General features: G+C 43.0%; 1 protein-coding gene across 1 annotated transcript in view; it reads left to right on the top strand.

Moving 5' to 3' along the window:
- Positions 1-14,104, top strand: part of LOC122813358 (COMM domain-containing protein 6-like) — a 388,320-nt gene that overhangs the window by 269,031 nt on the left and 105,185 nt on the right. The window contains exon 6 of the mRNA XM_044085631.1: positions 7,296-7,448. Coding sequence (XP_043941566.1) covers positions 7,296-7,448 — 153 coding nt within the window. The remainder of the gene's footprint in view (positions 1-7,295; positions 7,449-14,104) is intronic.

The raw sequence follows: 14,104 nt of genomic DNA, 5'->3' as shown, positions 1-14,104 counted from the left end.
CTGGCCTGATCTTACCACTCCCCACTCTATGTCCCAGGTAGGAGACTTCTGCCATATCCACCTGACATTTGCTGGGCTTAATGGTCAACCCTGCCCTCTGTAGTCTGCCCAGCACCTCTGTGACATGCTGAAGGTGCTCTTGCCAGGAATGGCTGTAGATAGCAATATCATCTAGTTAGGTAAGGGCAGAATCTCCTGCTCCTGCTAGGATACGATCTGCCAGGCTCTGGAAAGTTGCAGGGGCATTTTCCATCCCAAAGGGTATCTTCATGAACTCATACAAGCCAAAAGGAGTCACAAAGGCTGACCTCTCTCTAGCACTGGGAGTCAAGGGCACCTGCCAGTAACCCTTGGTAAGATCAGTAGTGGTAAGATACTTAGCCTCACCCAGCTGCTCTAGGGCTTCATCTGTCCTAGGCATGGGGTAAGCATCTGACTCTATGTGACTATTTAATTTCCTGTAGTCCACACACAACCTGGTGCTGTCATCATTCTTTGGTACCAGCACCACTGGGGAGGCCCAGGGGCTGCTGGACTCCTGAATTACCCCTAGTTCCAATATTTCCTGCATCTCCTCTGTCAGAGTCTGTTTGACTCTCTCAGGCACACTATAAGGGGCCTCCTTAATAGACCTTTGGGGTCCTGTATCCACATGGTGCCGCACCAGGTGGGTGCACCCTGGTTTCCTAGTGAACATGCCCCCAAACTCCTGTAACACTGCTCGGATTTCTCAAACCTGGATAGGGGATAGCTGCGGGACATTGCTACCCCTTCCACTGAGGTGTCAGTCCGAGCCTCACTTAGGAGATCAGTCACCACATCCCCCTCAGACTCCTCCTGCCATCCACTGCAAATACTCAGCACAAGGGCCGACCTATCATGGTAAGGTTTCATCATGTTAACATGGTACAATTTGTGCCTCTGCCTCCTGCCTATCAGTTCTACCATGTAGTTAACATCACTGACCTTCCTTACCACCTTGTAGGTTCCCTCCCAAGCTGCCTGCAGCTTGTTGTGTCTGACAGGAATGAGAACCATTACCTGCTGCCCTACAGCATGCTCTCTAGCTCGAGCATTCCTATCATACCAGACCTTTTTCTACTGTTGGGCTTCTACCAGGTTCTCCTGGGCCAAGCCCTTGAGTTCCCTGAGCCTTGTCCTGAGGTTTAGGACATAGGCCACCTCAGACTCCTTGAGGGATTCACACTCACCCTCCCACTCATCTCAAATCAAATCTAGAGGTCCCCTCACCCTATGCCCATACAACAAATCAAAGAGTGAAAAACCTGTGACTGCCTGGGGCACCTCTCTGTAAGTACACAACAGATGGGGCAAATATTTGTCCCACTCCCTGTTAAACTGGTCTGCAAATACCCGTAGCATCGTCTTGAGTGTAGAGTTTAACCTCTCAACAAGACCATTAGTCTGGGGATGGTAGGGGGTGATCTTTAGATGCTTCATGCCACAGTACTTCCACAGACAAGCCAGCAGGTCTGACATGAAATTGGCACCTCTGTCAGTCAGTATTTCTTTTGGAAAACCTACCCTGCTGAAAATTTCTAACAAAGCATTTGCCACCTTTTCTGCCTCAATGTAGCACAGCGCCACCACCTCAGGGTATCTGGTAGCATAATCTACTACCACTAGGATATACTTTTTCCCTGTGGAACTTGGGTGCTCAGAGGCCCCACAATATCCATAGCTACCCTCTGAAATGGCTCCTCAGTCACTGGCAAAGGCATCAAAGGAGCTTTCACCTTGTCTCCTGCCTTGCCTACCTTTTGACACTGCTCCCAGGCCAATAAATGTTTTGCATAATACGTCTCTTTGTACATTTTATGCCCATATGACCTGCAAAGGGAATATCATGGGCTATGGCTAGAAGTGCCAGATGGTAGGCTGTATGCACTACCAACTGCTGTATTCTCTCACCCTCTAGCCCCCCTCAGGGGGTCCACTCTCTATACAGTAACCCTTTGTCCCAATATAAAGATTCCCCTGTCTCTTGAGAGTCAGGTGCTTCACTAGCTACCTCCCTCAGGCCTTTTAATGTAGGGTCTGAGAGCTGAGCCTGTCTCAGCTCTCTTTGTAACCCTTCCCAGCTCTGCTTCCACAGGAAGTCTGTCATCCTCCGACAGCAGTGCCTCACTGTCAGCCTGGGTGCTACTACTACTCACCGCTGCCCTTGCAGTCACTCTGACTAAGGGAACATCAGTCCCCACTAGCAGCTGTGGCTCATCTTCAGTCTCACTGCTACAGGGTAGCTCGCTCCCTGAAGTAACCACCTCACCAGTCCTGGCTGCAAGTGTGGGGTCTGTCTGGGTCTCCCCTAGGCTACCAGACCAACATGCTCGTCTCCAAGCCTGACTGCATGTAACTGCATGCACACAGGGTACTGCATTATCAAAATAATTCCCTGTCAGGACATCTGCAGGGATATTCTCAAACACACCCACTTGCTTGCTTCCTTTTCCACGCTCCCAGTCAAGGTGAACCCTAGCCAAAGGTATTTGGAATGGGATCCCTCCTAAAGCTTTGACTGGAGTAGACTGCCCAAGCAAGTAGTGCTCCTCTGTAGCCATTGCAGGTTTCACAATGGTTAGGTCAGAGGCTGTGTCTGTCTTAGCTATGGCCTCTTTCCCATTCACTAAGATAGGATATAACCTCTTGTGGTAGTTTGATACCCTTGCTGTCTCAAGACAACTTACTGCTGTCATTTTGTCATTCCCACTTAGTGGCTCTCCCACCTTTTGTTCCCCACCTTGCCTCCGTGGACAGCTATATGCTACATGGCCCCACTGGTTGCATTTAAAACCTTTATCTCTTGGTCCTGGACGTGTACCTGGACTAGTGGCTTCCCCTGCTACTGGCAGACTCTGTTGGGGCAGTCTGAGCTACCCACTGTTGGTTCCCTTAGACCCATGAGCAGCACTGGGTGTCCCTTTCCTGTGCAGTGATGCCCTTTTTGCTAGGTATAGGTCTTCCTTCTTCACAAATTCATTTGCAGTTGTGCATTTTCTATCCGCTAACCAGATTCTCATGTCCTCAGGCAAAGTGTTAAGGGCTTGTTCCCTCACCAAAACGTCTGCCAGCCCTTCAAAAGTGGTGACCTGACATCCACTCACCCACCTATGGAAATAAGTGCTTAGTTCAGCAACATATTCACACACATTCATATGCCTTGCGTCTGTGCTCATGAAACTTTTTCCTATAAGCTTCAGGTGTTAAAACATTCTAGCAAACCATTTTTTGCAACATTATAATTTAAACGATCGGTATCAGACAGTTTAGAAATTACAGTTACCATTGAGTAAAGAGATCAGGAACTGTACCCTGAGCCCTTGCTCAACATTGTACTCTTTACATACCCTGTCAAACATATGAATTAAACTATCAAAATTATCCCCCTCTGTAAATTGTGGGAGAAATTTACTGACCTCTGTTGCTTCTGGGGTTAGGATTCTCCCTTCCCTATTGCCTCCATGACTCTGACGAAGAGTCAGCATCTTCTTTTCGTGTTGATTCTGCCTCTCCTTCTCCTCAGCTTCCAGGCATCGCAGTTTCTCATTTTCCTTGGCTTTCAGACATTGCAGTTTCTCATTTTCCTCAGTCTCTAGACATCTCAATCTCTCTGTTGCTTCTATTTCCAAATGCTTGGCCTCTAGCTCAAGTCTCTCTAACTCCAGATGGATTTTTAAGTCCTGTGTGGAAAGGTTGAGCTGTCCATTCTCTGAGAGTTGTACATCTCCAAGTCTGATTGTCTTCCTGATTGCTGTTCTGCGATGCAGCTGTGAATAAAGCTGCAATGATGTCTGCTTTAGTCAGGTTGGCATGCACCAGTCCTTTAGGCTGGCACATTTCAGCCAACTGGCTCCTTGTCAGCTTGCCATACTCCTATGCTGACATGCTTGCTTGCTTGCTCTCCCTGACTAAATAAGCCAACAAAAAAAAAACAATTGTGATATGAACTCTGAATGTTCACTGCATGGCTGATTTGAAAATACAAACACCTTCAGTGACCACTGTACACAGGCTACAAGAATTCAATATCCACACCACTGTCAACCAATTAATATGTGATGTGGCTAACTCACCACTGTCAACCAATTAGTATGGGATATGGATATCCCACCACTGCCAACCAATTGATATGTGTACATCCATCACTATTGCCAGTGGTGAGGATTGAGGCTCTTTGATTACTGGGCCAGTGCAGGGGAGTCACACCAAGGTTTTCCAAAACTGTCTTTCTCTCTGCTTTAAACTATATGCAGTTTTGTTATCAGAAATGTAGCAAATCCTTAGCAAAATTCACAAATGTTGTTTCAACGAGAGCAGTTCCCACTTAGCTATCCTTTTTTCAGAATGCTTCTGTGAATGGCTGTCACTGATGAGACCGATGTTTTGTGCCTACCCAGATGATAGATGTGCATTGTCAGGTTAATCTTTTCCTCCTCATAGGACTCCACACAGGCTGTCAAAGGTCTGGAGAGGGGACCAGATAAACTCAGAATTAGGAAAAGAGGGAAAGGGGCTAAGTTAGCCTGGGTAAGTAATAGGTGTTGGGCTAACTTAAGTCCAGCCAGTGTTAGTCATTTTGGCAATGGAGATGAAAGTGCTAGTACATATTTGTATGTTACAGTAAGTGCACAACTTTCATTTACTTTGCATGTAAAACAGGATGAATGTTAGTCATAAGGTGGGTTGAAGAAATGGGTTTGGTGGAAGCTGTATTTTTAAAACGGGCAGCTTGTTTACCTCATACCTCATTTTGCTTGGTATGTATATTAGTAGAACCACATGTTGGTATAGTATGGAAATTGAATTGCTGAACATTTAAAAGGAGATAACTGATTTGAATCCCCATAGCAGCCATTGCCTGACACAGAAACATTTGCTGCATACAGAGTTTAGGCAACCAGCCTGTCATTTCATTTTTACCATTTGTTATTTTTTTGTAGAATTAACATAGATTGAACAAACTAGAAAAATGATTTGTTAAAAACTGAATTCTTTAGATAGAGTAATGTGTAGTTTTTATATCTCCATAGAAACTAAGCTGTAAATTGTGTTTAATCATGTTTTAATGTTACAAATGACTAGAATAATTAATACTACTATTACTACTACTACTAATAATAATCTAATCTATTTTAAGTGAAACTTAATACTACAGACATGACTTGTTTACCATCAAGAAATTAAGTCTTCATTGTAAGATACCTGAGGATACTGAGAAAGGCCATTTGTGTAGTAGGCAGTCCGGTTATTCTGCAATCTTACTCAGTCTTACGAGCTATAGCACATCATCCTTGCTGACCTTTGCATATGTGCACATGTGGTAGTGAGCAGCGTCATAGATGTAAGCAAAGATGATCCATAGGCTGAAGTTGGCGAAATGAACAGACTTGTTGACAGCAATCAGGTGTTACAAGAAACTGGTAGTACTTTGTTAGAGGCTGCTATAAGATGTTCATGGAGGTCATATAGCAACCTATAATTGTTGCATTTCATCCAAAAGAACCAGTAACTTACAATGAAGGTCATCTTGTGGCAGGGCTTATTTAGTACAGAACAGCAAAATTAATTCTCATCTTGAAAATGTAATAATGTCACTCATTACACTTTCAAATTCCCGCTGTTGATATTTTTCAGATAGTAATAGGGTAAAGGGATTGATCTCTGAAGTAAGCAGAGGATGGATAAGTAGTTTCTGTTACAGGTGCTGTATATTTCATGTGGTACTTTTGTACCTGAGTAGCAAATGAACATGCCAGTTTAAATTTCTGGAGAGCATGAAGATATTCATTTGTTTGGAGGTCATTTTTCAAAATGGCCACCTGGACAGACTTAAATCACTTTTGAGAGATGTTATATGAAAGGAATGTCGTACTTGTGATTTAGAAAGTATATATTTTGGTTATTGTACAGCAAATCCTAGGAGGAAAAATACTGGCTTGTTGCCACTTAAACAACAGCACAGTTCATTGAATGAATTAAAAATAATTCTATGTTAAATTGCTGACATTGCATTGTAGTTTTATATTTATTTACAATTCTTCTGCAGTCTGTGCTTGCTATGTTCTCCTTAAGCAGGAAAGATACCCATCTGAACTTGTCTTAGAACCGGTTTTACTTGTCATAATACAGTGATATGGATTCTTCACTGCTTCATAACTGGCAAATATATCACTAAGTCAGCATTTACGAGTATGAGGACTAAAACTATTGCTCCCATTGCTTTTGTGACAGTTATGTTGCAGTTTTCAATCAGAATGTCTGTCTTTTAAAAACTTGCTGCAGATGGGCCTTTCTTGAAAGGGCAGTTTTCTAGTTATTCCATATTGCATCTTCCAATTCAGGTTGGGAAGTTTATATAAATGCATTGTATTGCTTTTATACTGTGGTCCACTTCTCTCACCACCTGCTGGCTGCTGTGGATCTTGTGCAAAATTAGTGAATGAATGGAAAATATGTATGTCAAGTGCAGTTTTAAATGTACTGACGATGAACATCTAATAGCATAGCATGTGACTAAAGCAGTCCAAATATTTGCTATTAACCCATGATACAGAATGTTGTGATTATTGAACTTCCCATTGTAAACGTTTATAAAATTATATAAAATGTCTTCCTTCCCGGGGCCTTGAATAAAATTTTTGACATTTCAGATGAAAAGCATAGAGAAAATAAATACATACCCCCATTGTACTCCATCTTAAAATTAAACAGTATGGATGAATAGCATTAAAAGTATATGGCATCTGCAGCAAGCTTGCTGATTTCTTTGCTGCTTCTCTGGAAATGAATGTGGTTGAAGATGGTCATTTCTGCCCAACAGAGCCATAGATCAAAGTGTTTGACACAACTGTTATAACTGAAAGGCATTTAGCTTTGCTTTGCAGAATGTAAATGCCTTTCAGTGACATAAACAGCAGATAAAGTGGTTTTAACTGTTGGCTACAGTGTGTTATCTGCTGAAAGTTATTACACACATTGGTGTTGTGTGTTACTTGTAGACCTAGCATGCTGCTCACACCATGGCAACTTAGATGGTTAAGTAAGCAAGCAGTAAAAAGTGGACACTTTCCCAAAATGAAGCAGTGGATCTACCTATGTTGGGGATTGAAGAAACCTGTACATGAAGGTGATATTTAGATTTTTTTAAAATCAAGTGCTTTCTTAATGTGAGTAATTGTTAGTGCTGTCTAATACTTAAATATCATTTTATTTCAGCTGAAATGTCTTTGTTTTCAGTGGGAGAATGAATGACTCCTTGTTCTGTCTTTTCTTAGCTTGTTGATCTCCAGTGGAAGATGGGAATGACAGTAAGTTCCAGTAGCTGCAAGTCACTAAATTGTCCTTATGTTACAGTGACATTAAAAGTGGCAGACACTGCTGGCCAGATAACAAACAAGTCCTTTGAGATGACCATCCCACAATTTCAGGTAGGTGATATTAGGTGTTACTGTTATTGGTTTACATAGGTGATGTTAGATACTACTACTAGTTTCAAGCAGGTGATCTCAAAAGACAGTGGTGATGGTGGTGATGATTACAAGTTCATAGGTAAGTACTAGGCTAGCTAGCCTTGTGGCTTATTTTAAGTCTGGACAATTTCCCTTTCAACTGTAAAAATCAATCCCTGTTCCTTGGGTCTGTGAGATAACACCTTAACCATTATACCAACCCCATATTTGTTGTTATTTTTTTTAGTAATTTTACAGTGAACAGTATCACCACAAAGTTAAGTTTTAAATCCATTTCCGTTTAGCTGAACATATTTGCATCCATATTAAAGGTCGTAGAGATCATGATCAGTGTGTTTGGCCACTTCAAAGTTGACATAGTTGTCATAGATGGGGGAATACGCTTCCTCGAATGACATCTCATAAAGTTGCCAGATTGGGTAGATACATGTTGACTGGGATTTAATTCAGAGAGCTGCAAAGTTATGCACTTTGGGGGTGGTGCAGGACAGAAGCAGTTAAATTTTAATGGCTTAGGGAGATGATGATATGGGAGTGGGTATCACCTGTGTGATCTGATATTATATGAGACTACTTTGGCTGATAGGATGGTGGGTTACAATATGAGAGGGAGGGAGAAAGGGCAGACTAAAGGAAAGCATATGCATACTTTAGCTATAAAAGGCCATTATTTCACTGTACAGTGTACTTCGAAGCTTACATCGGGAATCATCTTTGTTTCAGTCGTGTATAGCCTTGCTTGATTTAGGAGGTTGACACAGTTGCATACTCTTATTGTCCGTGTGATTACTTGCCTAGTATTGTTCTTATACTAGAATGTTCAGAGTTCTTAAAGACAGATGGACAGTTATTTGCTTGAAAGTGGGCAGAAGAGTGCTTTTGTGAATGGATTCATGTTCTGATGAAGGTTTCTGTGGTGTGGAGGTAGAGGCTGATGGGAGTTTGATAGGTTTGATGTGACAGGATACTTATACTTTAGAGGAAAAACAATATTGTGAGACATGTCCTTGTATTATAAGGTGTCAAGTGGGAGAAAGACTTGGATGACAGCTGTAAGAAGGGAGATTCATTCAGATTTATACCTTAAAGAATTGCCTTTTATGCAGGTGGTGGTAGTGTCTTGGAATAACCTTTGGAAGATCGGGACGTTAGTATAGTGTTGATCAATGTGGAGTTTCAGGAAATCTGGGATTGATAGAGGGAGAGTAGGGAAACATGCTCGTAGAGGCTTGTTGTAGCATTTTGACTGACTCTTTGAAACATTGATGTTCTTCGTGTTTCACTGTTTCAATCATTACATTTGGGTAATCTGCTGGCAGGTTGTCCTCAGTCGGCCTGATTAACAAAGTCTTGGGTCCGGCGTCGGTTGCTGTCCCTTCTTCCGTGACATCAGGGGTATAAAACATGCAGCCGATGCCATTGCATCAGTCTTTTGCCGCGCGGTGCCCGAAGCAGAAGCAGTTCTCAAGTGCCGGTTGGCCGACTCCTGAAATTTTCATTTTCGAGTTTCAGAACCGAAGACTTCAACTAAAAGTCCGTTGGGGAAACTTTTTATTGCTCCTTACCGATGTCAATAAAAGTTAATAATTGTATTAATTGTGGGAAGCAAATACCTCATAAGGATTTTCATTTGTACTGTATTCCTTGTCTAGGCCCTGACCACAACGTACCTTGCTGTTGGTTTTGTGCTTTATTTAATCAGCGCACTATCCATCATCGGTAAATTTTTGCTTCTAAATATTTCGGTTCTCAGTTTAATTATCCAGAAATGACTTTGGTTAGCCATCCGACTACCGGAATACTGAAAAAACGAAAATAAAAAGACAGAGACAGGCCGTTGAGGTCAAAAACTGCCGACAACGCTTCTCCTAAGCCAGTCGCCAGTTCGACGGTACTCAGTGAGGCGCTTTCGCAGCCCGTGATACCCACTACTTCTGATTCGCAGGCCTCTACTGAGACCCATTCAGAGTCCGGTATTCCACGAGATGCTTCACATATGGAACCCGCGGATGTCTCTACCTTGGATGGGTCCGGAGCCGCTGAGCAGGTACCAGCTTCTGAGGGTGCATTCAGGCCTATAGACTTGCATATTAAACTGACTCCAACTTCAGTACTAAGGCCTAAATCTCAATCTATGTCTAAAAAACTGACGCCCGGGTCACATGTTCAGGCCCCTGTGTCTAAAAAAGAAATGATCAAAATGGCTGAAGATTTAATTACTCTAATCAGGGGTAGTCAACCCCCCCAAGATTTAATTACTCTAAACAGGGGTAGTCAACACCCCCCCCTCCAAGAGGCCTAGGATTGAACTTGACTATGAATCTTCTGAACAGAACTCTGTCTCTTCTGACTCTTCTAATATTCTGGATTTGTCCATACCTACTTATGAGGACTCTTGATGCAGAGGATTCCATTCCTTCTGCTTCTCCGTCTGAGGATTTCTCTTTTGGGGAAACTTTACTTGCCATAAGGGAGCATTTACATTGGGAAAACCAGGATTTCTCTGAAACCAAAAAGAGGCTTAGAGATTTCCTTCTTTTTCCTCAGCATAGGCCTTTGGCTATACTTCCTGTGCTATACATTGTTGATGTGTTTTTGGAATCCAGTATGGCCCCTGATTCCTTGCCTCCAGCCCCTAGCAAACCAGACAGGTACTACAGGGTTCCTGAGTCCCACAAATTCCTTTTCAAAAATCCTGTTGCGGACCCTGAAACCATTTCTTAGAGGTCCAAGGGCATTAAGGCTTCTACTGCTAAAATCCTACCACTTCTGATGGAGACTCAAGGGCACTGGATAGATGGGGTAAAAAGGTTTATACTTCTGCAACCTTAGCTATCAGGGCTTTAAACTGTCAATTCCATATGCTAAAATATCAACAGCATATCTTGGGACTGCTTAAACAGAAAATGATGTTGATTTCTGACTGTGTGGAGAATAAAGATTTACAGGATTTATTGCATTCAGCTGAACAAGTTGGCAAACATAATTTGCAATGTGGTTTTGATTCTTTAGAGGCCTCTTGCAGGGCTGCTGTTACTGGGTCTGTGCTGAGAAGGCATGCTTGGCTTAAGGAGCAATCTCTGCCTGATCATGTTAAAGCAAAACTTTTGGATGCTCCTTTACATCAAGACTGCCTCTTTGGCAATAAGGCTGAAGACGTTCTAAAAAAGATGTAAGATAAAGCTAAATCTGTACAAACTGTGAAAGATTTCTTACAAGTACAACCTCCTAGATTTAGTAGGCACTGGCCTACTAAGAACTGGTCCTTTCCAGCTCCTTCCAGAGCCACTCCAGCCAAACCCAGACATTCCAAAAGCACCAGGTTTCAGTCCCAAGGGACTTTCAGAACTAAGCAATGCGGTGCTTCCACTTCCAAATCTAGAAACAACAAGGTACCACCCTATGGTAAACGGTCTCAATGACTTCCCTTTAAAATTACCAAGCACTTAACCTCTTAGCCGCCCCTTTGGGGGGAAAACTGGCTCTTCATTCAAGAAACTGGCAACTTATAACCTGGGACAAATGGGTTTTAAATATAGTGTCCCAGGGATACAGATTTCATTTCCACACACTGCCAACTCCAAACGAATGGCCAGACCTGCCTCCAAATCAGTGGGCAGAGGCTCAGAAACAAGTACTTTCCCTCCTAAACATGGGGGCTATTCAACTAGTACCAGAAGAGGAAAAGGGACAAGGTTTCTATTCCAGACTTTTCTTGGTACCCAGAAAAGACAAATCATGGCGTCCAATTCTGGACCGGTCTACTCTAAACACCTTTCTGGACGTTCTAAAATTCAAGATGCTGACTCTTCACCAGTTACTTCCTATGCTAGGCAAGGATGCCTGGTTGGCAACTCTAGATTTAAAAGAGGCTTACCTGCATATCCCAATCAGGGAATCTTGCAGAAGATACCTCCTCTTCAAAGCAGGCTGCATGCATCATCAGTTCTATGCACTGCCCTTTGGTTTGTCTACTGCACCCAGGGTATTCACAAAGTGCCTAACTCCAGTAATTGCATTTTGCAGGCAAAGAAATATTCAAATATATCCATACCTGGACGATTGTCTAATTCAGGCAGAAAACCAGGCCATTCTTCTAAAACATCTGGCATTTGTAAAAAGAGTTCTAACCTGTTTAGGGTACACCATAAACGAAAAGAAATCTCAACTGGTACCCTCTAAAAAAAAAATTACATTCCTGGGTACAAGCTTGAATACAACTGCCCAGATGGCTTTCCTTACGCCAGAAAAGCAAATTCATTTGGTGACTTACTTCAAACAGGTGGCCACAAAAACCCTGCTATCTGCAAGGCAAATACTGCAAGCCTTGGGGTTCATGGCCTCCTGCATTCTTCTAATTCCATATGCAAGACTGCATATGAGGAAACTTCAGTGGTACTTAAAACGTTTATGGAGTCAATATTGTCACAGCCTAGAAACAATGATTCCTATCATACCTTGCCTGTACGTAGCGTTCCTATGGTAAGCAGAGGCCTGCTACCAAAACAAGGGACTGCCATTCACACCACCCCCCTGCCACCCAAACCCCAACTACAGACGCATCTGAAACTATGCATGGGGGGCTCATCTGGCAGGGAAGTGCATTCAGGGTAAATGGAGCCCAAATCAAATGCACCTTCATATCAATCAAAAAGAAATGCTAGCTGTACAGAATGCACTGACAGCTTTCAAGGACTACCTTCATCCAGGACAATTACTGATAAAGACAGACAACATCACGGTCATGTGGTACATAAACAAGCAGGGGGGTACATATTCCTACCCCCTCTGCAGAGTAGCCATGGCATTGTGGAACACGGCTTTGAGCTACCAAGTACAACTACAAGCTCAATTCCTGCCAGGAAAGCTGAATGTTCTGGCAGACGAACTAAGCAGAAATCTCATGGACCCACACAAATGGAAACTGGAATCATGGATTTTCAACATGTTGACATGCAAATGGGGGAGCCCAGACGTTTTGCCTCACCCCAGAACTACCAGTTGGACAAATTTTGCACAAGAACTCATCACAAAAAAGCCTGGAAAGTGGATGCTCTGTCCTTCAGATGGAAAAACCTATCAGTCTATGCCTTTCCCACTCTGCCTCTGCTCTCCAAAGTTCTACTAAAAGTCAAACAGGACAAACCAAAATTTACTTTGATTGCTTCAGACTGGCCTCGCCAACAGTGGTACCCACTCCTGCACAGTGCGTCACACATTTCACCGTGGCACCTGCCTCAGACACCTTCCTTACTGTCTCAGCAGGAGAACCAAATTCTGCACCCTCTGCTCCAAACATTGAATCTTGCAGCTTTGGGTAATCACTTAAATTCCCCCTTAGTATCCCTCAACAAACATGTGATGGATGTCATTTTGGAGTCGAGAAGACCTAGTACTAGAAAATCTTTTGCTGACAAATGGAAAAGATTCTGTGCCTGGAATCGATCTCAAGGGATGAGCACAGCAGTGTCCAGTTTACCTCAGATTTTGCAATACTTAACTGAGATGCTTCACAAGGGCCTGTCTTTTTCTTCCATAAAAATCCATGCCTCGACCATTTCAGCTCATTACAACACAGAACCCCCCCCCCCACTTCTCTCATCCTCTTCTAAAGCAGTATCTCAGAGGGGCCAAAAACATGAGACCACCCAGGAGAGCTCCAACCACTGTCTGGGACCTTAACTTTGTATTGGAGAAACTCACTCTACCTCCTTTCGAGCCAGCTGTTACTGCAGACTTAAAATTTCTTTCCTGGAAAACAGCCTTCCTTTTAGCAATCACTTCAGCTAGAAGGATATCTGAATTACAGGGCCTTATGGCAGTGGAGCCTTTCATCATCTTTCATGCGGACAGGGTGTCACTCAGGACCAAGCCATCATTCATGCTCAAGGTGGTATCCAGTGTGGCTCTTAATCAGTCCACTCATTTGCCAACTTTCTTTCCCAGTCCACAGAACAAGGGGGAGCGGATTCTGCATTCCTTGGATGTACACAGACAACTTAGATTCTACTTGGACAGGACTAAATCTAGAAGAAGATCTGAACAATTGCTGGTAGCATTTGCTGCAGGGGTAGAGGGGAAGGCTATTTCAAAGCAAACCATTTCTAAATGGATAAGCCATTGAATTCATTTCTGTTATAAGCACCATGGAAAACCTATCCCCGAGGGGATCAGATCTCATTCCACCAGGGCTGCATCTACTTCAACAGCCTTTCTCAGAGGTGTTGCTACCAGGGATATTCTAGAAGCTGCTACCTGGAGTTCAGTTTTTACTTTCACCAAGCATTATCACTTACCAATTTTCTCTAAATCCAGAGTTGGCTTTGCCACTGCTGTTTTGCAGGGCCTTATAGCTGGTCCTAATGCTGTATAAATCCATCCTCCCAACCATAGCTTTGGGAATGTACCTAAATGTAATGACTGCAACAGTGAAACACGATGAACATAGTACAGTTGTGTACACTTACCATAGATGTTCGAGTGTATTCACTGTTGCAGTCCTGGTTACTCTCCCTCCAGCCCCCTGTTTTTCTCTTACTATGCCTCTACTTTCTTTTCCTATGCTTAAAAGCCTTTTTGGTGTATTTGCTTTTGTTTGGAGGTATATTTTTGTG

Source organism: Protopterus annectens, chromosome 10.part0 (genome assembly GCF_019279795.1).
Source record: "Protopterus annectens isolate FY-2018-M chromosome 10.part0, PAN1.0, whole genome shotgun sequence".
In the NCBI taxonomy this organism is placed as follows: Eukaryota; Metazoa; Chordata; order Ceratodontiformes; family Protopteridae; genus Protopterus; species Protopterus annectens.
The sequence above is the reverse complement of the archived record's forward strand: the minus strand, read 5'-3'. Positions and strand labels throughout refer to the sequence as shown.